The sequence below is a fragment of the Pelecanus crispus genome, chromosome 11 (assembly GCF_030463565.1).
Source record: "Pelecanus crispus isolate bPelCri1 chromosome 11, bPelCri1.pri, whole genome shotgun sequence".
Taxonomy (NCBI): domain Eukaryota; kingdom Metazoa; phylum Chordata; class Aves; order Pelecaniformes; family Pelecanidae; genus Pelecanus; species Pelecanus crispus.
Window position 1 is genome coordinate 1,084,712 of NC_134653.1, and position 26,451 is coordinate 1,111,162.

Genomic DNA, 26,451 nt, shown 5'->3' on the forward strand with positions numbered 1-26,451 from the left:
CTCTTGTCAGCACACAGTAGTATTTTCTTGGTTTATATCAACAGGAAAACTTCAGTCTGCTTCACACATGGGATTCGATAAGTCAGAGGGGGAGGATATTTCAGTCCAACAGCTATTTGTTAAATTTTGCAAGAAACCTTTGAAATGTAAAACAGAAGCAAAACGAGCTTTCAAAGAGAACAATTTCCAACTATGAACACTACTGAAATGTTTTGCAGAAATACAATTCTTAGCATACCACAAGTTTACCAACTTCCAGGGGTATGAACAACAGGACCACCCTATTTTAATGTTAGAAAGCATCACAGATTTTAAGGTTAAGATACAGTGATAATGTTTCCTCCCCTGTGATTACAGATGCCGGCCAACTTGGCTGCATTGCCACTCAGGCATTTACGCCTTTTTCTCTTGTTCTGGTCAGTCCGATTAATTCCATACTTACGCGTCAATCGTTGGTATTGCGTATTTTCCAGTGTTCGTCAGCATAGCACCCTTGGTATTGGGATCTTTCACCTCCATCATGAAACTCCTTGGAATTCCTGTACTCTTTTTAATTCTGGGAACAGACTCAAAATTTTTGTCCTGTTGAGAAAAGAAACGCAGACATATCTCAAGACCCACACTTAAAAGGAGATGTCAGCGATTATTTTAAGCAGCTTAACTAAAATACTTATTTCCCTAAATTAATATAGCCAGGATGTTCCAAAGGCTTGAGCAATGTTTTGAACTCATTTGACATTCTTTGGCTTAACTTCAGGTTCCTTAAGGGTGACATTATCCCTGCGCTCGCCATCCACGCGGAGAAGAGACACAACCCCGCTCCTCCTCCCCAGCGCAATTCAGCATGAGAGCTTAATGCAGTGCCCTAAATCAGTCACCGGAGAAACTGATATTCACCATCGATACATGAAGGTTGAATTCATACCTCATGCATATACGTTCAGTGACTCGCGTTAAATGGCATGAACACTCAACCAGAGACTTGCGTAATTAAAACACGCAAATATCCAATAGATGGGGTCAACAGAAACATCTTTTTATACGAAATACTAAAAACTGTGAACTGTTGTTAAAGAGTTAAAACCAAAGTTTTCCAATAATACTGAAATACATCAAAATATACATGAAAGTTCAGAGAAGGATCTATAGATATATTTAATGCCCATGACCTAGAAAAAAGGAAATTCTACATTTATAATTCCAGGTTTCCCTTGAATTTGGAAAGGCTTTGCAACATTGTCATATAACTTCTGAATTTCACCCTAAGAGGAACAATTCTTAACACAAATACTCGTGTATTTATTAAGTAACTGCAAGGGTAGAAAAAGTTAAAAACTACACAACACCAGCAGTCCCCCACAACCTTACCCCATTTGTTGGGCAGTTCTTTATATAGTGGCCAGGTTTTCCGCAACGGAAGCAAGTATAAGATGGTGGAGGTGGACCCAAGGGTTTCTTCATGTAACTAGAAGTTTTTTGGGGAAAAAAAGAAAAAGGTATGCATGTGTCTCTCTTGTTAAAACAAACATCTCTACAATTTTTCCATAATCTTCAAAGAACAAATCTGACATAATTTCAAATCACTTACTTGATTGGATCATATTCATGGCCAGACTGTGTCATCATAGCTTTTATTTTATCTTCTTCGGAAGCATTGGCTTCAGCCAGATTGGCAGTCTGTTTAACAGGTAATTATTTGACACACACATTAGAAACACAGTTAAGCCCACACAGCCAAAGACAACACCACTCATCCAATCCTGTAAAGAGCAGCACAACGCTAGCTGAGGTTGCATGAAAACAGCTGCTTATATAAAATATATTTGTCCTGAAGATTCTGGGGAGTCCTTACGCCATTACATGATGTTTATGTGCCTGTTAACCTGCTTGAAAAGTGCATTCTTGGGCACTCAAAACCTTAGGCTCTGTTTGTACCTTACATAAAGACTTGTGTAACCAATCCAATTTTCTTCAAAGTGGACTGAAGCTATGTGTAGAAAAAAATACACTATCTGGTATTTTTAAACTGATTTTTAAGCTCCAGACTATTTGAAGGAGAAGATATCCACTGTACATTTAATTGAGAAATATGTATGCAAGTATCATTATTTACATTTTGCAGCATTAAAAGGACACACAACTTAAGAGTCGGGGAAGTTGTTTCTGCTTGCTGAAATTCAGCTTCTGACACAGAAGCACTGAAAGGAATCACGCTTTTTGTAATCCCTCAGCAAGACAAAAGATTCCTTTCGGTAGAAATTTCACCATCGTGTGCTGTAGGCAGTCCAAACTGCATGTTCCCCCCCTACTAACTTCTTCATATGAAGTGGTTTAACTACAGTAAACAAAACCTGCAGATTTTTTTCCAGTTGACTGTGTCCTTTTAACATACAAATTGTAATATAAACCTTATACACAACTAGATCTTCAAATTATTGAAGCCAGTTGTTTTTTTTAAGTAGTATTTGTTCAAATGTTTTTATTACACACTAGTCCAGATACAAGCAGGGTCTAAGGGAGTGACTGTAAATGATTTGGACCTTCAAGCACCTATCATTCAGATCAACCACTCATGTTTTTGTTTTTAATATGCATTCATTCACAAAAGCAACCAACTAGTTTCAACATTTTATTAAATGGTTGTTTCATATACACAGTTTTTTCTCAACAGTAACATAATCCAGATCGACAGCTATGAAATCATTTCCATTAACATTTACAGAAAACTTTACAGATACTTGACTAATTTGTTTGAACCCAAACGGTTTACAAAACACATCCAAAACCCACAAAACATTAGTAGGAATAGACCAAAATTCAAATATGGCATTTAATACATAGCAATAATAAACCAGAAAACTGTTAACACATTGCCTCCATGCTAAGCCAGTCTGCACTAAAGAGGTCAGAGTAAGTAACAGTTTTGAGCTGCTTTATGTTATGTTCCTGTATTTTTCTGAAATACTTAAAATTTTCTTGAAAGCTTAAATGTGTACACCACTTGGACAGTTTTTCACATTTTAGAGTAAAGCTTCACGAGTTTACAGAACCAAGGACACATTTAGGGACAGCACTAATGGAGACCAATTTCTTTTGGTGGCTACCTTCCAAACTATTTTTTTCTTTTTCCCCCCAAATGTACACAATTTAATTTCTGCAGAGAGAGAGGGAAGAAGTTACCAGTGGGAAGAGATTTCTCTTTCTTGGAAATGAACTCCAACCTTTATTTGCAGAAGAAAGAACTAGCTACTCTGCATTAGGCCCTGCCTTCTCTAATCTTTGTAACTTGCAAGACTCAGCATTTAATTGGCTAGCACTACGCCTTTTCACAAAGTGCAGTCACTAGTGCTTTCCCAGACAAAGTTACACATTGTTGAGCAAAAAATGCAAGCAGTTCCAGAGCAAAACATGGCATTACAACAGTTTCAGAAGGTCACATCTGCTAATATGCCACACATACACATTGGTATATTCCTATAAACAATTAGGTACATTTACACAATTTACACAGTCTGCGTTCAAACAAATTAGATTGTGTTGTCCACTGTATATATACTACAATTTATGAAATTGTGCAGCATTCAAAGAATGGATCTATAACTATAATGACTAGAAATTAAAAAATAGCCATGCAATTGTCCATGTTACACAAAATGCTTCTATTTTGGCTGTTGCAAACCCCCCTGAAATGTCCGTAACTTACAGCCAATTAAATTCTTCTGTAAAAATTGTGTTAGTTTCCAACGCAAAATTAACGAAACGTATGAAAAACGGTAAACAGCTTCTGCAGTGCTTCTTCTTTGTGTCTTGAAGATGAGTAATACTGCAACATTATGTTGAGGCTGATAAGGTACTCCCCTTCTATCTTCCCAAACTGGGAACTACTCTTTACAGGATAGTATCAAAATATACACACATTTTGAAGTTAAAATAAATACTTGGAATTATTAAAAATTAAAGTTTTGTTCAAATTACAACAGTTATCCAGCTATAGAGATCACAGTATAAGATTTAAAAATATGAAGCAAACACTTTTTTTTTTTAAAGTATTTGACAAGAATATATATATACCTTAGTAAGCTGGGCCAGAGAAATAGATGCAGAAGAGTCATCAATCTGTTCACAAAAAATTAAACACATATTCAAGTTCTACAATCAAAACATAGCAACAGTTAACCTCTACTGTAGTCAGAAAGTCTGCACTATATCCTGAGTGTCACTGAAAGAGGCATTGCCAACCTAGTGCAATTTGTATTTGTTCAAAACAACGTCCAAACCTACAACAGCTCAAGAGTGCCTACGTGGTTAATGAGAAGAAACTAAAATAATCAAACCCGCCTGAGTTCAACTTATTGCTCCCAAGTATCTCAGAGAGGGACCCATGTCAAATGCTCACAACTGCTTAAAACTCGAAGGGGTAAGGAAGCTGTCAATTTTCAGTTAAAAAGGATTTAAAAAAAAAAATTAAGTTTATTTGAGAAGGATGCTTCACTACAGGAAACTTATTTTCAGCGTAGTTTGTAAATTAGTCAGTTAATGTCTCATTGTTTATAAATGCACATGGTTATGCTATTATGAACACAGGAGCTGCCTGTCAGAATAAAGCACAGGTGTATCAGCCCTGAAACATGAACACTGCCCATCCTGTCACTAAGTTTAAAAACACCAAACTCACCATAGCCCACAAAACCCAAATAAAAACACCCATCCAAAACATCAGCCATAAAACTAACCCACCACTTTGTCTAGAAAGAACCTGCTTAGATTATTTAAAGGTATTTATTGTGACAGAGTAGCCAGAGTAGCCTATAAAAACTGAGAAAACTGATTTCATGTATTTTATTAGACCACAGGCCATACTATCCAAATCAGTTTGGGAAGTGTGAGAATTTTCCTTGCCATCGGACCAAACCCAATTTTTAATAGCAGCCCAGTACTAAATGAACAAAAGCAAGAAAGTGTAAAGCATACTCTCGATGATGAAAACATGGATTCAGAGCACAATCCTGTAATTTTTTTTTCCTCCATTGCAATCACGCTCCTCCCTCCCAGCTACCTACTGGAACAGCTTGCAGGAATGAAGTCTCCAGGCCACTGGTTAGTAATGGACTGCAGTGTTTGTTGAGAACTAAAACCCAAGTGCAGTTTTTCCACAAGTAAAAAGGGTAACTCTTATCTAGTTCCTTTTCCAGTAGATTAAATTCTCTTATGCCACAAGCAGCAGTTAAGCTCACACCAGTAAAACACTATCAGAAGGACACCTGAATCACTGCTTACTATGTCTTAAGTTGTTCAAAAACGTAGAATAAAATTTCATAATGTAAACTGCACAGCTCTCCTCAAGAGGTCACTAAATTGATGAGAAGAGAGATTAAAACCGTTCCTTGGAAAAAGCTCTTTATTACCTAATGTAGTGGAAGAATTCAAGGGAGCAGTTTTAGCAGACTCTGGGGAAAAAGAAAAAAATCTACGTGCAAAAGACGATTCCTCACTCCAGTTAATCATTCCTTCTCTATACGTTTAGGAAGGCACATGTAACATGATTGTATTACTAACTAAAAAGTTCTTGAAAACGTGCCTTTGGAGAGGAACGCCCAGATCTGAAAGACCCTCTTTCCATTGCAAGTCTTACCAGAAGATTCAACCTTCCTTCTTTTCAGAACAATTTGTGCCTCGTTCTGTTAAAAAGGAAGTCTGATCACGTATTTTGAGGCTTCATGCTCCATATGCCACTCTTTTTTACATGTGGAAAAACAGGCCTGTGTTCTCTCATGGCAGGCACAACCACTGTCATTCTGGGATTTTTCAGAAGCAAACAGGAAATTAGGAAAGCTCTCTACTGGGTTCTAGTGTTAAACAGTCCAGTATTAACCAGTAACTGAAACATAACAGTTAATAAACTATTAATTAGTTCTTGTATGTTTTTTAGGAAGTAGTTGTTATATGGCCTGCAGCCAACAGTCCGATTTCTTAAAGGAGGGGACAGCACTCCTTTCTACTAAAATTATCAAAAGCAGCAAATAGATAATTAACATACTATTTAGTACGTTTGCCCAACAGCCATCTTCCAAAGATCCTACGTTCTTGCATCTGTTTTTTCCTTCCCTTTAAATTTCTACTGAACTATTTCCTGCCAGTCCCTCCAATCAGTCAAGTAGAAACAAGATCTCCATGAAACTTGCATACAATTCTAAGATAATACTGCAGAAGAATTGAGGGGCAAAAAAAAAACCCCAAACGACAAAAAACAAACCCCAGAATTGACAGTCAATGTATTAACTGCCATTTCAAACAGAAGTCTAACAGAAACTAACATAAAGCAAGAGGGAAAGAGGACAGAAAATAGAAGGAAAAGGCTCATCTCACTGCTGGAGTGCTACATTTAAATTACAGTGGTTTCCTAACACCTGATAGCTTGGCTAAACTGAAAATTCAGCCAGGAAGGATCACAGCTGTGCTTGACAGCGCTAAAACAATGGGCAGGGCTCTCTGCATTTCTGCAGCCTCTGAGGACAAACACCAGCTAGGGATCCTTGCAGTTACCAAAACAGGAACACTAAAACAGAGAAGGTCCACTTTCTTGATTTGGTTGTAGTCACAGCAGGACAGCAGCAAATTTGCAAGTGCAGAATGACAGCTAAGGTAAGAGCAAGAAAATGAAGAAATATTCAAAGTCTAAGCTTTTGTGCATCCTTTTTTAAAAAAGAAAAATCTTAACTCATTTTAATTTTGCTGCTTTACCGCTCGGCAGTAATTGGCAAGCTTTCCACTGATGTATTCCTACCGCAGTAAAATCCAGGTTCTGCTTTGAATACATACAGAAATACGTGTACTTAAAAAACCCACACAACCCTCCCCCACTTTAGACCAAGACCTGAGTTAGCTTTAAGAACGCAGCTCATTGTGCCTGCAAGAGCCGAAGCACCCGAGGCTGCAGAGCTGGTACAGGGGCAGAGGGAGAGGACTCCTGAAGAGAGATGCAAGGCTTCCGCCTCCCTACGGCTACCCACAGCCCAAATCGGGGACAGCCGGAGCCAACAAGAAGGGAATGGTTTTACTTTGCCTTTCATTTACTTTAATCGGTTCTAACTAACACTAAGGCTTCCCTCCCACTCCAGGATTCTTCTTTTTTTCTTTTTTGTCTTTTTTTGAGACATCTATATTAGCTTATGGTAAGGTGCTACTTAGAAATGTAATACAGACATGCCAGGGAACACACAAGGCTAAAAGAATGTTAACTTTATTTATGAACATGTGATTTGTGTTTATACACATGCTAGTAAACAAAAAGAAAAGTAACTGTTTTCAAGAAATAAAAACCCATCTGAATTAGATCAAATACTATAAACGTGGTTCACATAAATGCATTACATTAACTACTAGGGTCACTGGGCCAGTTAAACTAACTCAAACTCACAATGAGAAGCATTCACGTCCAAAAAGGAATTCAAATCAATCAGCAATAGAATTATGGATGCAGATTTAGACTGAAGTGTTTTTAGACCTACACATAAGAAGTTTTCAATTTTAAGTTGATTGTATACCATTCCACGAGAATCAGAGGCTGTATTCTTCACAGAACACAGACCCAGAGTTCATTAATTTCTAGATTAAGTTATCCTAACAGCTTATCAAGTGATCAGATCCAATGATCCAGGGTTAGTGTAATGCCTCATACCATTCTAGTGAAGAAAAAGCAGTTACACTTAAAATAAAGATGAAAAATAAAAAACACCAAGTAGTAATTTTTAAACTATAAGGACTATTTTGAAATGCGTAGTTACACGTATTATCCAACCCAAGTGGCAAATCAAGATCTACACCATTACCAGTCAAGTATTTCCGTGTGTTACTTATTTATATTCTAGCAGCAGAACAACAGTGTTTTCAAACCTGAAAAAAATGCTGCCCCTTTTCCAAATGTAAATTCAAAGTGGTGGTATACTAAAGAAAGGCTTAACCTTTGGGCAATTAAAGCAGCATCCAACCCTGAAGTCACCCAGATCCAAAAGCGTACCGCAGGCAGGAATTAAGAAAAATGACAGGGATTTTACCCACAAATGCACCAGGCTCTAACCTTGTGCCAAAATTTGTATTGGATATTTTCATTTGCAGACGAACTATTAAACTAAACTGCTTCACCAGATAAAGTGGAAAGATCAGATACAGAACTTTAGAATACCACTTTGTGTAGCAACGACATTTAAAGTCATGGCAATCTATTAAAGACATTTATGTACTCAGAGGGGCCCAAACAATATTACTTCAATTATACACTTTTAGGAACAAATACCCAAGTACTTAAGGACACGAAAAGGAACCATTTAGCTCCACAGAACTGTCCTCAAAACGTAGGGGATATGTTGGTTTTGGTATTTGTTTGAACCCCCAAGCCAAAAGTAAGAAACAGTACCAAGTTTAACAATAATGGTTTCTCAGTGGTTTTTGATAACATTTTCAAAAACCATTAGGCAAAAAAAAAGTATTTAAAAACAAAAGCTAAGTGATACAATGTGAAAATGGCAAAAAATACACTCCAAACAATTTTTATTGCAAGAAACAAAAAGCACACAACAGCCTATACAAACATACAAATTACTAGCTATAGACAGACAGATGTAGAACATGGCACCATGTTCAGTTGTGCAAACCTTGAACCTACATGATCTAAAAACGATCATACATTATCTGTACAACACAAAGTCATACAGGAAATATTCTAGCATATTCAATATGAAATACAATGCATTACTAGGCACAAATACCAATATTCACATTAGAACTGTGCAAATGATGGCATTACTCAGTTTTTACTATGCTGAATCAAATACATTCTATTTACAACATATACTATGTTTTACTGGAAAATATATTAAGTTAATGTTTGGAAAATTAATAAAAGACTACGTTGTTTAGAATTAAGTGCAGTGTGTAGAAAAAAGTGTGAGATTGTGTTTTTACATACTGCTTTTGATGTTCCACTCACTGGCTCAGTTCGACTTCTAGAAGAAGAAATAAAGGTGATCAGAATTTAAAATAGAGCGCTTGTACCCAACATAAAGCAGTGAAAGCAGATTATAAAATCTGAACATCAAAACATTATGCTCCAATAGTCTAGTGAACGTGGAAATTTATTCATATACGTAAACTGTTCTCTCTTGGTACATTCAGTGCAACTAAAAAAAACCACCCCGAAAATCACATTTCTACTTTGTCACAAATTAAAACTTACAGATATAGAACACAACAGTGCAAGAGGAAGTCCTCAGGTATTTTGTCTCTGCTATGCAAGTATCAAAAATATGAAGTCTGTACTACAGTTTTGTGCTCTTAAATAATCAACCATTAAAATATGAAGGTAACTTTAGCCAATCTGTATATCCCTAGTATTGCAAATAGGTACCAGATACAGTACTTTAGTTTCTAAGAAAGAACAGCGATAGTCTAGACACTTCGAAGTGCAAGTTTACTTAAGTGAAAAAAATCAGTCGTCTGACAAATAACAAAAATGTCAGCAGCACAGTCTTTAGAACAGTGTTTCTTTGTGGAAGCCCAAGCACTGTGTTCAGATATCTACTATATTTAGCCATGAAAGTGCCAAAATACTAAACGTGTTACATATGCTATATTGACTAAAAATAGTAGTAGAAATGTCACCTGAAAGCAGTTTCTAGGATTTTGTGCGATTTAGGAGTCCTGTGACAAAAAAAAAGGTCTTAATTGCCAGAATTTGCTGTAAAATAATCTTGAAAATGCTACAGTATTTTAGGAAGTATTTATTACACTTGAAAACTTGCTGAGATTCCACATACTCATTGATCTGCATCCGCATGCTACTCATCACCAATCAGACATGCAACCATTGGCGTCGTTAACAAACAATTCATACATCATCCAAAGTGTCCCATGAGCAGAGGCAATTCAAGGCTGCTGTGGAATTTAGGCGCAAATAGACCGGCTCGTGCTTCCTGCCACTGCTAGAGCACCACCAGGCTCGCAACTGCAGCCACGTACCTCCTGGAGATGAGGAGGTACAAGGAAATACTTTAGATTACCACACAGTGGTTTCTTCATGTATTTACCCTGAAGAACACACTACAAGGCAAGTAACACGTTTTTGAAGGCCTCTCCACCATTCCAGCATACATTCATCATTCCCGAACATTAACCACTCTACCAGCTGTTTCTGCAATGCTTCCAGCCAAAGGAATAGAAAGCTAGTCTGCCTGGTTAATTTGCAATGTTAGAACAGCAGTGCCATTCTTCCCTTGCCCCCGCATACAGGGATTTGTGAGCTTTGATGCCAGCAGCATCTGTCCTCTCACTTTAGGGCAGCATTACAATACCAGGAGAGGGTGCCACCCTACCAGAAATGAAGGACGCATTGACAAGCCAGCACTAAGCACACATACTTAAATTAACCCCCAAAACAAGGCCATGTTTATAAGCACAAGGCTGTGGCATCCAGAATTACTCGGTAGTGCCTGGAAGCACTACAACTACCACCGCAGTGATATGCCCAAAGTTTACATGTAGAGCCACATAAACTCAGGTTTTTTTTGCTCACAAACGCTTCATGGGCACCAGGATGCTGCTGTACTGTTTGTTCGAGACACACTTAACTCATCAGTATACTTTATTTATTGAGAACCAACATCAGAAAGACATGGCAAAACCACAAGCTAATAATATCTACTAATTGTGGTGGAGAGGCGTTATCTTTAAGAAGGCTGGAAAACATGACCGTTCAAACAATGCTAATGTAGCTGATACAGAACTGGACTGTGTGAATACATAAGTGACAGCAATAATCCTGTAGTCAGGTAGCATTTAGGTATCTGTCATTTTAATCAATATATCCAATTCTCTGTCCTCCATAAATCTTAGGAATACAGAATTAAAACCTGGAGCACAGATATCAGCTTAGGATAAAAACAGTCTTAAAAAGAGAACTAGTAACATTTGGTAATGCGCTAAACTGCTTACTGCGTTTCAAGTTTGGAAAGGATTAACTATTCCTTCATCATACTTGCCCAAAAGGCAATACACTTTATGGTGTCGTTCTCTTTCTCTTGCCTGAAACAGACGGTGTCTTTAGGAAACTAACAGGAATAAGTTACGAATGGAACTTCTTGTTTGCATGGTTTGCCAGCTGGCAACCCTTGGTCTTTCCTATACAGCCAGCATGCACAAACCCTGGACTTGGGGCGTAAGAATACCTGCCGTATCCCACCCTCCCCCCATGCAAGAAAGAGTCGAACACGGAGAATCAGGCCCTTCTGAGATGCAAATTCTAAGTTCACACTACAATGCCTATCTCTCTTTACTATTAAAGCAACAGAAGCAAAGACACAGAATAAGGAATCTCTCCACACAGAGGAAACAGGATCTACAACTTGGGTCTCAGAAAAATCAACCCCAAGAGCCAACCCAGTAGAATCACCTTAAAAGTTACCATTGTTGGAGTTTGAACCCCATGTCCCAGCAGGCCTGAAAATGTCAAGTCTACTTTGGGACAGATACATTAAAATCTACCCATTACAACAAAAACTGACAGCAGCTTTAACAAGAAAGATAGAACCTGAATGCCTCTCTAAACTGGTATCAATAAAAAAAAGTTAACACACTGAAACCCCTAACAAAGAGTACAATGCTTTATGGATACTTACATAACGTATGTTTTGCTGGTAGCTTTGACTCCTCCAATAGGGATTCTTCTAACAATTACCGATGAATTCTTAGGAATCAGCGCGTTATCATCCGTGTATTCTGAAAACAACATAAATACAGAAAAAACATTAGTCAATTTGTAAGAATGTATACTAGTATGTATTTACACAGCACTTCAGAGAATCCCTTTACAGATATAAAAGCAAAATTTTATGTGTAACATCGCCTTTTTGTCATCTCAACACACTAACAGTACATTTCAAGACATCTTCAGGTTTGATAATCAAACACAAGCAACAAAATCTTTTCGGTTTTTTTTTTTTAACTAGTTTGAATGCCAACAGCAAAATGGTTTCAAAAAGCATTAAAGGAGAGTCTGCTAATGCATGAGGTTCTTTCCCGACCTAGCTTAAGTTGCCTTTGCTTCTGTTAGGCTACAAAACCAACGTATCTCTGGAGAAAAACAAACCACAGCGAAGTCTCACCGGCATAAACCAGATTCTAAAGTCTGACTAGCTTGCCCTGCAACAGAACAGGCGCTTCGCTAAAGCATGAAAGCTCTGTGCCATTGCTTTCATAGCTCTTACCTAAAAACGATTCACCTCTGCTGCTAGTGCTCCAGACTGACAGAACGCAGAGGAGAGCCTGCCAGCTCTGCCTATTTCTTGGGGCTTAATCCATCAACAGCCATGCTTCTCAGCTGCTCAGGGCTTTACATTTAAATAGAAAAGAAACTAGCAGTGCTAGAATTCGGATCAGAGAAGTTTGGGGGTTTTTCCGAGGGCAGAAGTGGCTCAAACTACAGCACTATCTCCCCTCCTAAGTTAATCATGTAGTCTGAATTAACTGAAGGGATGTGAATTCTTTCAATTCACTTTTTGCAGAGCAGAAAGACTCAAACAAAATTACTTATGAAGACAGCCTTGAAAAGCCTTTCGAAAACAGCGTATGCCTGAAGGTATCCACGCTTTGCCTTGGCTTACACCATGTTAGTCTTCTGAAGAGGAGGAAAGCCTTCTGAGCTTTTACCTAAGGCCCAAACAAAAAAAACAACTACCCGAGACAGCTGGACAGAGCATGCTTAAAATGCCAAGATCCCTCCATGAGAATGTTTTTTATACTGTACTTACACAAGCTGGATATGACTAAATATTCTAAAGGGCTCTCAGCAGCCATTCCCTGTAATTTGCCTATGGTTTTAAATATTAAAAGCCCTTACCTTTGCAGACCGAATCAGAACGGTGGTCTGAAAACCAGAGATGCTATGTATCTAGCCAAGCTCTGTCAGGGTGGTTTTGCCCCGTGATCACACACAAAATACAAGTATTTCACAGTTTATGGTCCATTATTCAGTATATTATTCCTATGGGCAGGAACCTCTCAGACCAAAACGCAATTACCAGAAGACATCATTTCAACAACAAAATGAAAATTTTACTTCTATTTCCAAATGACAGAATGCTTCTTTGGAAATAATTTAGCTGAAACTAATTCCTGATCCTCCCCTAGGGAACCGAGCAGCGAGCTTCCTCTGGACTTCACAGTCATTTCAAATTGTAGGAGAAAGGACTACTAATGATGAAAACAGAGGCTTTTAGAGAAGTCATATATCCTGAAACCAAGCCCTAGAGCTCTTCTCAAAGGGAAGGCCTCACCATTACACGGCCACTGTCAAGAAAGCCTGCACGGGGGCCGCTGGCTGGCGAAGGAGCCCAAGCAGTACTGAGGCCCAGGCAAGGAGCAGGGCGCTCACGCCAGCCGCAGTTCCAGCAGCCCAAAGCAGCTGTGGCTACCTGCTGAGCAGAGTCACGCAGGATATTCTTGCTGGTCCAGATCACAAACCACTGGACTAAGATTTCAGAGATGTAGGATAAGCAACGGTTTACTACGCCTGTGCCAAACTGAGGACTGCGGTAGTTCTGCAGAAGATTACAAGCGGCAGCACCTCTCCCAGAAAGAGACTGTATACATGAGGACAGCAACCAATGCTTTTATTCACAAATTATGCAAGGCTGCAGAGGTCAACCTGAACACGCACAACAAGTGTACGATGCAAAAAGAGGAGTAAGTCCGGTTTTAGTATTTTGTGATAATTCATTGACCGTTAGAAGAGAAGCATTGACATCTGCCTTCTGAACAGCCTATCCTTGCATGTGTGTATACAGTCATAATATCATTTAGGTTGGAAAAGGCTTTTAAGATCAAGTCCAACCATTAACCTTCATTAACGCTACCAAGCCCACCACATATAGATGACATATGCTTGTTTTCAGTCCCCTTGTTAAATGCACAGTGAAGAGAGCTCCAGCTGTCTAGTAACAGACTGATATAAAAATGAATTCACCTTAAAAGTCAATCAGAACACGTTTAAATGGATGAACAGAAGAGTGACAATAGCTTGTGAAGTAAAGGCTTTATTTGTATAGGACACTTATCACAGCACGTATTTCTATTTGGTACTTGGAAGTATCCCACTAGCTTGGTCACCGTGTCAGAGAACTTGTGGAAGAGTGTTTACATACAGCAGAGTACATTGCTGAATTAGTTCTGAAGGGACTTGATACCAGTTGGCTTCAATACATTTATTTTTCCTTCACCTCAATTCATTTTGGCGATGAAATTTTATTAAAGGTGAAGTCAAACAATGTAGACTAAAAAGTTAACTTCCTTTTTTCAATAGGAAAGGACTAAAGCGGAACGCTATTCCTGAAGTCCCTGGGAATTTTTGTTTGCTTGGTTTGAATTTAACAGATGCTAGCTTAGTCTAGCAGCTCTCAGGCTAAACTGGCATCTCCCAGCAGGAACCCGTTCCCCGCGGGCAGCAACGTCCCCTAGCAGGGACTTGGCAGCTGCCGGGACATGCGAAGCAGTGTCACCCCGCCTCACCACGTGACTCAACATCTGCAAGCGAGCAGCGACTTCGTGCTCAACAAGGCTGCTTTTCACACTTGTCCAAGCAGGGCTCCAACAGCAACGTTCAACAAAGCTGGAGGTAACAACATTGTTGATTCCTACTCCTTTATAGCACAAAGCTTGATTTACTGCCAGCAGTGGCCAGTAAGCGGCTACTGGGCTTTTGTCCACCTGACCTGTGATAAAAAATAAGGATTCAATTAAGTCAGAAAGCTTGCAAAAGCAAAGGAAGATTTGGATGTTCTATTGAAGTCAACAGCAGAAGAGACACAACAGTCTAAAACCTACTATCTATTCTACAAGAAAATAGCATGCTTGAAAGAGTCAAGGGAAAGAACTATTAAGGAATGAAAGGAAGCAGGCAAGTTAAACAACAGTTACTTTGCTGCCTCACACTGACTTGAAAATCTTAAATCAACAACTGCATTAGTGTCCACAACCTTCTTCCTGCAAAAAAGTGCAAACAGCTCAAGTTATGCTCTGAATTTTATACTGCTTTACATTTAACACACAATTTAAAAACCCCACTTTTAAATTCATCTATAATTCTGAAAATCTGCTAGTTTTAATAATTTGTGTCACACGTACGCTATAAACAAGTTACTGAAAAAAGTTCCTACTTTATTTTATGGCCTGCTTTAATCCACCATTTTGAGTCTGACAGCACTGCAAAAGCATCTCTCTGAGCACCATCTAGAGAAGTATTTTCACCCAGATAAAATACAGAAGCTTATCAAAACAGAAGTCATCAGAAGGCAAGCCTATATGTGAAACTACAAAGAAAAGCCTTTATTAGGCTTAGATGCCTTGCTAACCAGCTATTATGCTAACGGGGGAATGATCTGCAGAGTAAGAGATGAAAACGACTACTAACATGCCAGACGGTTTCTACCAGAAAGCAGGGTAACTCCCAAGAACACATTTTCTCCCTAGCGCTTAAAAAAATGTGCTTTTCATTATGTGATTTTTTTTAACTCTGTTCTAATCAACACCACTTGCACACTTTGCCGCAAACAACCCATCTACGTAGCTGGCACTGAAAGCGCTGCCTCGAAACATCCTGATTAGCAGACTGGACTACTATTTCTGGATTTTCAGCTTCCACCAAAATAGGTATCAATGATCTCATCTACAAGTGGTGTATCATCATTTCTTGCATTACCTAGTTCAGTAGGCCAAACAGTTCACGAAACTTTCATTTGCACCATTATTATACAGCACTGTGCTCCAAAAGAGCACCTATATTGCTTTGAAAGGATGAGCCAATAAAATCTAACACGCTTTCAATCATTATCTGATTATACAGACCACCCAATGCCTTAATGTCTTACTGGCACTGCTTGCCGTTTTCCCAGTGTTCGACTGGGAAAGCAAAAGGAACGCTGGAGACAAGGTGGTAATGAACCAAGCTGAGCCTGCCCGAAGCAGCTGGCCAAGGGACACTAACCTAGCCGACAGCACGCCCCAAGAGGTCCCAAACCTGCTGGTGACACAGCCACAGCAGCTGACTCCCACACAGCGCGTGAGCTCCGCTGTAACATCATGCTTTTTGAATGGGCACATAACTTGCCCTTGACCCAGCCAGGGACACAGGGAACTCCGCATCCTCTCTGAAAGCTCTACACAATAATGCTGCATGGCAGCCCAAGAATTAATTGCACTGAGGCGTAAACCAAAGGAATCACCCATACTAGCGCTGCAACACAAAATGGCAGAGTGAAGGGCAAGGGGGAAAAGCTGCTTAAATGTCTTCTCTAAAATGCGAGGTCTGCACAGTGCTGAAGATGCTCCGGTAGGCAGACAGACATCAGCTGTGAGGCCAAGCGATTACATTCGGAGTTAGCAGGAGTTTCTTTTGAAGACATCACATTGTGGCATCACTAAAACTGTCAAGTGCATGCTGCAACACTGAACTCAAGCAAGTTCTGCGTTTGAGAGACAGCCTCAGAAGACCAATATTCTTCCTTAAAACCGTTCATCTGAGACCAGTTCAGAGTCCCATTGTTGATTTTTTTTTTTTTTTTTTTTTTTTTTAGTTTGCCTGACAAGCAGAATAGCACATTCTCCAGGAGTTTTGAGCCAGAATGTTACAGGGCAGGAAAGAGCACTCAAGAAACCCAAGTTCTGGAGTTCGCAGCTCTTCCACAACATTGTGAGAACACCTATTATAAAAGACAGGTCAAGAAATTCACATCAGATTAAAAGGAGGCAAGTCTAAATGCATCATTCTTGAGTACAGGCTTTTTGAAGGGAATTCTGCCTTTACAGAACATGCCTCTAGAGTAAGCATGGAAGAGGACACACCCCCTCCCCCCCCAAAAACAGGTCCCAAACACCCATTTTGCCTTCCCAGCATCTTAAAGAGTCCATCATATCATTTTTTCCACTGATATTTAAAATCTTGTCTATTTTTAGCTTATATTAGCATTGCTTCTATTACTAGATTTCCATTATGAAAACTAACAGCTACTGAACTGTAAAAGGTTAGAGTACTTGGAAAAAAATGAACAAGTAGGCCATCTTCACTCAAGGTTCACTTTGTTCTTTCCAAGATCATTTCAACGTTTAGTCAGGACTCATGCACAAAGTTATAAAAAACCAATACTTTATGTCCACATCTAAGAATTCCAAACATCTCATTTAGGTAGAGTATCCTGGTCTTTTTTTTTTTTTTCCTTTATCTTCTGAAGGTGAGTTTAAGCATCTACATCTGATTAATAAAAACGGAAATTCACAATTATGCATATAAACCAAAAATTTGGCATACATACATACTGCACTGAAGTGTATTCTCTAGCTTTGCTCTGAAAACCACGGGGGGATTTTTGCATTTTCACGTGGAAAACACCCTTACGAAAACTTCAGTAAGTATCTGTGTCACTAATACATCATTTAGAATTTTCTACTCATTTTACAAAGGTTAAAGTGCAACATGACCTACCTAGAGGAGGATCTTGTCCCTGTTAAACAAGAGGGATGCGCTTTAAAGCATGAAAGATACTCCTTTAACTTCACCTTTAGGCAACACCACATTTAACAGAACCTAGTGAGGCAGGTACTTTTTCTTCACTGGATTCTGATTACGTATGAAAACAAAGCAACACACTTGGTAAAACTGCTATGATGTATATCAGAGTAACACTTTATGGGGTCACATCTTTATGAGCATAAATTTTTCTTCTGAAACTTTACTTTCTGTTCCTCACCTGCTGTAACAGAATCCATGTGTTTGGCCTATTTAAAAACATTTTTTCTTCTGATGGTAATAATCTGGCTCCATCACACTTATCGCCATCCATCAGTCCGGTTCTAAGGCTCTGTTTGACACAGACCCAGCGATTAGAGTAGTGACGTCAGCCAGCCGGCCCATTCACCCCGCTAGCATTTGTGAAGCTGAAAGTACCTTAGCAACTGAAGACAAAATTCAGAGACCCTTCTGCAGCAAAGCCCTTAAAGCAAATTAAACGTTTTTCAAAAGCTCCTGACAATTTTATTCAGTACTACTAGGAAACTTCAAACCTTCCGAAATGTACCTCTACCTACGTGTCTCATGCAATCTAATGGCATCCCTAAGACCCCAACACTGTGCTGTTAAGCCTCTTCCCAGACACCCTGCTGAGCATAGTTTAAATACCTGCAGATGAACAGCGAGCTTTAGGTCCAACCACTTCAAAGGCTAGGGCTGAAGTTACAGTTACCACAGCGTACATATCATTCTGTTTAAGTTTTAATACATGAAACAGGAAGACAAAAACCCGCTAGTACACATTTTAAAGAAAAGACTGTTGTAAGAGTGTCACAGAACCACGGGGGGGAGGAATGTAATGTTTAAGGAACAAAAACACTTTACAATTATCTTTATTTCTGAAAAGTCACATCCCAAAGTCTTTAATCACATTCAAACTTATCAAGATGGCACATACCCAAACTGAAATACCATACTAAGTAATACGAAACCGTTATCATCCCTGAGAATCAAGCACCAGTTATTAGATTTAAAAGAATTTATGACTTCTCTAAGAACATTTCTTACATATATTCACAATAAACGTTCTGCCATAAAACTTCAGTACTGCCCTGATATGGTTAACACGTAATACCGGGGGGGGAAGGGTTAGAAATGAATGATGAAATGATGCTCAATAGCATCTGAATGACAACGTCTTTTGCATAGAAGTTAACAAGAAATTCCAAAGTATAATTTAGATAGAGAACACTCATGGGCAAGACGGCTTTTAAAGGGTCTGCACAGATTGTAGCTCACAGACACACGCGTGATCCAAGACGTTGCTAGCGAGCAATTTCTGCAACAGGCACAAAAGCAGGTTACCAATGAAGTGTGGTAAAAAGAAGCTGAAGACAAAATTAAGTCACCAAAACCACTTTCTTCAAATTAGCCATCTGTTCTATTTCTATCGCGTTCAGCCTTCTCCCCCAGATTTCACAGAAATCTGGCGAGTTTGTTATTACAAGCTGCCCTCCCACACTGCCTTATCATTTCACCTAGAATTCCAGGAAACCCAAACTTTGGGAAGCGCCGCACGCCGCGCATCGCCCCGCGTCCCGCCGGCCCTTGGCAGCGCCGGGAAAGCAGCTCCGCCAGGCCCCCGGCGGGCCCCGGCCGCCGATCGCGGCCGAACCCCGCCGCCCGCCCCGCTCCAGCCCCGCCGGCGGGACGGGCCCCGGGCTGACTCACGCTCCGCGGGGCCGCGGCACAAAGAGCAGGCCGCGGCGGGGCGGCCCCCCGGGCCCCGCCGTCCCCCGGGCCCCGCGCACCTTCTTTGGTCTGGGCGTTGGTGATCTGCAGGTCGCAGTCGGCCGCCTTCAGCTTCTCGCGGCCCATGATCTGGCGCTTCAGGTCGCACAGGGAGATGTGGAGGCCGTCGAAGGTGACCGTGTCATAGTTCAGCTTGGAGGAGAACTTGTAGTGGACGCACGACATGGTCGGGGCCGGGCGGTGCCTGCTCCGCGACGGCGTCTACCGCGGCCTCGGCGCCGGGCTGGGGCCCGCGGCGGCGCGGGCAGGGCCCACCGAGGCGGCCGGGCCCACCGAGGCGGCCGGGGCGAGCGGCGGGGGCTGCGCTGGAGCGGGCCGGCGGCGCTCAGAGGCCGCGGCGCTCCGCCATGGCCAGGCCCCGCGGCCTCAGGCAGACTCGGCCGGCGGAGGCCTCAGGGCTCCATCGCGGCGGCGCAGCGAGGCCCCGGCCCCCGCCCCCGCGACGACTCCGGCCCGCGGCCCTCAGCGATCGAGCTGGGCCGCGGCGGCGGCGCCCGCCCGGCTCCCCCTCGCAGCCCGGGCGGACGACGGGGAGAGGCCCCCGCGGCCCCGGCTCGGCCTGCGCTCCCTCTCCCGCTGGCAGCGCGGCCCGGCCCGGCGCCCGCTATGGCGACTCGGCCGCCCCTGCCCCCGCGTCCCGCCCAGGGGTTTCCCGGCCGCCAACCGCACGGGCCGCCGCGAGCGCCTCACTGCGCACGCGCCGCGGCGCGCCGCGCCCACCCGCCCCCCGCGCGCCCCACGTGACCCAGCGCATTATGACAAAAGACCCGCGTCACGTGGGGGCGGCGGCCCCGCCCTCTTCGCCCGACGGCCCGGCGCCCCCTAGGGGAGGGCCGCTACCGGTCGGTGTCACCGTCCCGTGTGCTGTCACCGCCCGGGCCGCTCCTGTCCCTGCTGTCACCCCCGGCCTGTCACCACCCGTGTCCTGTCACCCCCAGGGCCTGTGGTGTCCCTTCTGTCACCCCCCAGGTCTGTCACTGCCTGGTGTCCTGTCACCCCCCGTGTCCTGTCACCCCCCAGGCCTGTGGTGTCCCTGCTGTCACCCCCCGTGTCCTGTCACCCCCCAGGCCTGTGTCCCTGCTGTCACCCCCTGGCCTGTCATCCCTGGCCTGTCACCACCCAGTGTCCTGTCACCCCCCCCGGGCCTGTGGTGTCCATGCTGTCACCCCCCAGGCCTGTGGTGTCCCTGCTGTCCCCCCAGCCTGTCACCACCCAGTGTCCTGTCACCCCCCAGGCCTCTTATTGCCCGGTGTCCCTCCTGTCACCCCCCAGGCCTGTCACCACCTGTGTCCTGTCACGCCCCAGGCCTGTGGTGTCCCTCCCATCACTCCCCGGGTCTGTCACCACCTGGTGTTCTGTCACCCCCCATGTTCTGTCAACCCCCAGGCCTGTGGTGTCCCTCCTGTCACCCCCCAGGCTGCTGCTGTCCCTGCTGTCCCCCCAGTGTGTCACCGCCCGGTGTCCTGTCACCCCCCAGGCCTGTGGTGTCCCTGCTGTCCCCCCAGTGTGTCACTGCCTGGTGTCCTGTCACCCCCCGGGCCTGTGGTGTCCCTCCTGCCACCCCCCAGGCCTGTCACCACTCGTGTTCTGTTACCCCCCGGGCCTGTGGTGTCCCTGCTGTCACCCCCCAGGCCTGTGGTGTCCCTCCTGTCACACCCCAGGCTGCTGCTGTCCCTGCTGTCCCCCCAGTGTGTCACCGCCTGGTGTCCTGTCACCCCCCAGGCCTGTGGTGTCCCTGCTGTCCCCCCAGTGTGTCACCACCCGTGTCCTGTCACCCCCCAGGCCTGTGGTGTCCCTGCTGTCCCCCCAGTGTGTCACCACCCGTGTCCTGTCACCCCCCAGGCCTGTGGTGTCCCTCCTGCCACCCCCCCAGGCTGTCACCACCCCATGTCCCCTCCTCTCAGCAGCCAGCCGGGGCAAGACCGCCGGCGGGAGACGCAGCGGCGCGTCTTTGCCGCATGGCGTGGGGCCAGCGAAGGGAGGGGACCTCCCTCCTGGCACCCCAGGAGCCGCGGGGGCTTCGGCCTCCCAGGCGGGGAACGGCCGCGGTGCAGCCCGTACTTCCGACGTTACGAGCAAGGGACGCGGTGCGTTGCCGGGCTTCCATGCTCGGGGGGGCCGCGCCAAAGCAGCCCCGAGCAGCGGTTCGGCAAAGCCCCCACCGCCCATCACCCGCGGGGGAGCGGCCCCGTGCCCCGCAGAGCTCGCAGCCCGGGAGGCTGCGATTCCCCACGGGCATCTTTTAACCCCTGAGACAGTTGCCAGGAGTTGCTGAAGCTTTGTACTCCTGGCTCCATGGGCGCGAGAGGGACCCAGCGGCGCTGGGCAGGTGTTGGGAGCCTGTTGGCACTCGTGAACGGGGCACGGGTGACAAAAATGCCAGAAGAAAATAATAATGTTATATCTTTGCGTCTGCAGCTGAGAATGTCCCATGCAAACATACATGAGGGAGCTGGGGGTGTTCAGCCTGGAGAAGAGGAGGCTGAGGGGAGACCTCATCGCTCTCTACAACTCCCTGACAGGAGTTGGGGCAGGGAGGGGGTGTTGGGCTCTTCTCCCATGTAGTTAGCGATAGGACGAGAGGAAATGGGCTCAAGCTGCGCCAGGGGAGGTTTAGGTTGGAAGTTAGGAAAAATTTCTTTACGGAAAGGGTGGTCAAGCATTGGAACGGGCTGCCCAGAGAGGTGGGGGAGTCCCCATCCCTGGAGGTGTTCAAAAAACGGGCAGAGGTGGCACTTGGGGACATGGTTCAGTCTGGCCTGCCCTTGACTGGTTTAGTGTGGACTTGGTAGTGTAGGTTAATGGTTGGACTGGGTGATCTTAAAGGGCTTTTCCAACCTAAACGATTCGATGATTCTATGATTCTACCCTTGACTGGTTTAGTGTGGACTTGGTAGTGTAGGTTAATGGTTGGACTGGGTGATCTTAAAGGGCTTTTCCAACCTAAACAATTCTAGGATTCTATGATTCTATGACTGAATTTACAAAGCAGTTATGGCACTGACGCACAGCCGGGCATCGCCCCGGCATCAAAGGCACGTCTGACAGGGTGACTGATAAAACAATTAAGAGCAGATTTCAAACGCACGAGGTCTGCTCTCTTTTCAAAGGGAAGGATGGTTAGTCCGGACCAGAGAAAGACAGTAATCAGAACAGGGAACACAAGTTGAGGAGCAGGAATAAGGAAATTAAATGCTGTGTGTAAACAGCAAAATAAACTGCATGAGGACAAAAAAATATTATCGTCTCGTGCAGGCAATGACTGCAACTTAAAATATCTATTAATGTTTCATTATGCAGATTATTGCTTTTTAGTAAAGGAGCTATTTGTTATTTCCACAAATCTATGACGCATACTTTACTCTCCTTCCAGGCATGAGTTTTTTACAAGATCAACTAATTTATACCATGCACATTTCTGTATGAATCCTCATTTTTCCTTTACCAGTTATTTGCCCACCAATATACTGCAGATAATTAAATTACACAATTAATATTAGTCACCTTCTTGTGGATTTCACGTTTTTATTAATGCCATGATTAAACCCCCAACTGTTTAAAGTTATGTACTGGTTGCACGTCCAACCCATTTATAGGGGAGTAGGTTGTCGTTGGGTAAGGTTTCAATAATTAGAGAACGTCAGCATACCCAGCTTCCCGTTTTTTAAATCAGCTTGCACATAAGTACCAGATCTGTGTACTGTGGATCACCTGCCGCACAAATTTGTTCTCAATCAGACGTGGACACAGGAACAGCGCGTCGAGTCAGAGAGCACACGCCATAGGATTCAGCACACGCCATAGGATTCAGACAGCACACACACGCCATAGGATTCAGACAGCACACACACGCCATAGGATTCAGCACACACACGCCATAGGGTTCAGCACACACACGCCATAACGTTCAGCACACACACGCCATAGGATTCAGCACACGCCATAGGATTCAGCACACGCCATAGGATTCAGCACACACACGCCATAGGGTTCAGCACACACACGCCACAGGGTTCAGCACACACACGCCATAGGGTTCAGCACACACACGCCATAGGGTTCAGCACATGCCATAGGGTTCAGCACACACACGCCATAGGATTCAGCACACACACGCCATAGGGTTCAGCACACACACGCCACAGGGTTCAGCACACACACGCCATAGGGTTCAGCACACACACGCCACAGGGTTCAGCACACACACGCCATAGGGTTCAGCACACGCCATAGGATTCAGCACACACACGCCATAGGGTTCAGCACACACACGCCATAGGGTTCAGCACACACACGCCATAGGATTCAGCACACACACGCCACAGGGTTCAGCACACACACGCCATAGGGTTCAGCACACGCCATAGGATTCAGCACACACATACCATAGGGTTCAGCACACACACGCCATAGGATTCAGCACACACACGCCATAGGGTTCAGCACACACACGCCATAGGATTCAGCACACACACGCCATAGGGTTCAGCACACGCCATAGGATTCAGCACACACACGCCACAGGGTTCAGCACACACATGCCACAGGGTTCAGCACACACACGCCATAGGGTTCAGCACATGCCATAGGGTTCAGCACACGCCATAGAGTTCAGCACACACATGCCATAGGGTTCAGCACATGCCATAGGGTTCAGCACACACACGCCATAGGGTTCAGCACACGCCATAGGATTCAGCACACACACACCATAGGATTCAGCACACACACACACCATAGAGTTCAGCACACACACGCCACAGGGTTCAGCACACACACGCCACAGGGTTCAGCACACACACGCCATAGGGTTCAGCACACGCCATAGGGTTCAGCACACACACGCCATAGGGTTCAGCACACACACGCCATAGGGTTCAGCACACGCCATAGGGTTCAGCACACACACGCCATAGGGTTCAGCACACGCCATAGGGTTCAGCACACACATGCCATAGGGTTCAGCACACACACGCCATAGGGTTCAGCACACACACGCCATAGGGTTCAGCACACACACGCCATAGGGTTCAGCACACACCACACTGCCTTTATGCTGCCGTTTGGCTTTGCCGCTGCTGGGCGGCGGGCGGTACCTGATCTGGGTTAAGGTCTGCCGGGACAAACTTACCGCTTCGAGAACCCTCAGAACAGATCTGTATCAGCAGAGTTTGTGCCAGGTCAGCACATTGCATGGGGCCGTCCCAGCCCTTTTGATCTGGTGTTAGGTGTCCTAAAATGAACGCAAGGGCTGATGGAGCCCGGCCTCAGGGTCTGCTCCATCAGCCAGCAGATAACGCACTGATAAGCCACCGAAGCGGCCGATGGCTTTATGCCTCCCAGCTCTCCCCAGCTCTCCCCAGCGCTGCCCTGCCCGAGGCTGATCCCCCTCCGGAGTCCAGCAGAACCTGCTTGGACTGACCTGGTGATGCTCTGCAGCTCAGGCTGTTCCAGCTAAGGCTGCTAATTCGGAGCGAAGCAGGATAAGGGATGCTCCCAGGAGCAGCCGAGCTGCGAGATCGGAGGAGTAGCCTGTGGCAGGAGGGTGGTGAGAGCAGCTGAAGACGGCGGTCGGGGCAGCAGCCACCCAGCTGCACCCAGAGGAGGATGTGTGTGACCAGGTCCCGACTGCCTGGGAACGCTGCCGTGTCTTTACCTGGACAAACCCGTCTGACACAGAGGGCTTGACGTGCCTGCTAAAGGACGTTTACCACACTCAACAGAAATGCTCACGTCATAACGAACAATTAGCTTACTGTTGCAGCACATAAGAAAGTATTATCAGCTACCCACATTTATAACTTTAAAAACCAAATTGGGAACCTCCTAGGAAGGCAAGGAAATACCCCGTGGCTTTCAGCGGGAGCTGGGTAATGTTCTGAAGGTTGTTCAGAAAAGAGAGCAGCATCAAGGCTCAGTGTCCTCTGCACACCTGTTGGCATCGGGGCTATTTTTGTAGCTTTAAGTTACTTGTGTAACTTTTAACTCTTTTGCTTTCCAATGCATTCAGCAGCAAATTGTTCTCCAAGTTCTTTAAAACAACCTAAAATGTAAGTTACCCAAGTTTTGTTGTCACTATTTTAGGTCATACTCATACATTAGTTAAAAAAGAGCAATAAAGAGAAACTATTTGCTTTAAAAATGTAGTTTCAGTGTTTTACCATTACAGATTATTAAGGGCTGTGTAGGGAACTTCATCCCATTTACCACTTTCTTGATTTAGAAACAGCTTATCTACGTACAGTTCTGCTGCGCTGCACTGAGCGCCTTTTGCTGAGCGTGCTGCTTTAATTCTGAAATTCTGAGGGCTGCCTGAGGAAGAATTGTTCCTGAGTGTCTGCAAAGCACCTGTTGTACAACTGAACGATACAAAAAGAAACAAAAACCCCCTCAAACCCAAGACTCTACGATTTTTTTTTTAACTTTAGCTGTGAGTTCTGTGCAAGACAAGAGGACGTTGCAGTGCCGTGAGTGCTCAGGGCTTGAGCGACTGGAGAGCCCCGATCCCTGCTTGCAGAGCCGGGGGCCCACGTGGCCGGTTTGGCTGGAATATCCACATTGCTCTCTAAGTCACAGTTCCACGGCTCGGTGTCATCAGTCCGGCTTCCGAGGTAGCACAGCTGCTGTGAGTGGGCACTCATTAGAGCTAAGCTTTAATTAAGAATGACAATGTCATTAATACACTTAAAAAAACCAAACCAAACCAAAAACCCAAAACTCTGATTCTTATCTGCTCCTGCTCTCTTCTACTTAGCTCCTCTACGCTCCATGTGCGTGCACCACAGGCACACCAAACCATGCCTCACCACCACATCACACCGACTTATTACCATTGATAAATTATTACATTTTGAGCACAATTATCGAACTTGGAGCCTAGAGGGTGGTAAACAAAGGCATCTAATTAGACAAGAGGAATATCATGCAAATGTCTGCACTTTTGCATTGCTGAATAAAGCAAGCAAGCAGACCATGGAACCAGCACGCCAACATCTGTACACAGTCAGTAAGCACATTAGGGATGGCAACACATCACGTTCACTGAATTTCCATCTTAGTCTTTATATCCACAGACCATTCATGTTTATTGC

At 44.2% G+C, this 26,451-nt stretch overlaps 1 protein-coding gene across 10 annotated transcripts in view; it reads right to left on the reverse strand.

The window, feature by feature from the left end:
• RBBP6 (RB binding protein 6, ubiquitin ligase) overlaps window positions 1-19,541 on the reverse strand; it is a 32,224-nt gene extending 12,683 nt beyond the window's left edge. For 2 of the 10 annotated variants that reach the window (XM_075719073.1, XM_075719070.1), the window contains exons 1-8: window positions 19,360-19,541; window positions 11,670-11,769; window positions 9,658-9,696; window positions 8,966-9,002; window positions 4,072-4,116; window positions 1,589-1,677; window positions 1,369-1,465; window positions 443-582 (exon numbers count right to left, since the gene is read on the reverse strand). In XM_075719073.1, the coding sequence (XP_075575188.1) occupies window positions 443-582; window positions 1,369-1,465; window positions 1,589-1,677; window positions 4,072-4,116; window positions 8,966-9,002; window positions 9,658-9,696; window positions 11,670-11,769; window positions 19,360-19,525 (713 nt within the window). In that variant the 5' untranslated portion in view covers window positions 19,526-19,541. The other 8 variants (XM_075719078.1, XM_075719071.1, XM_075719074.1 and 5 more) reach the window with 7 other exon arrangements.
• Window positions 19,542-26,451: the final 6,910 nt, after the last annotated feature.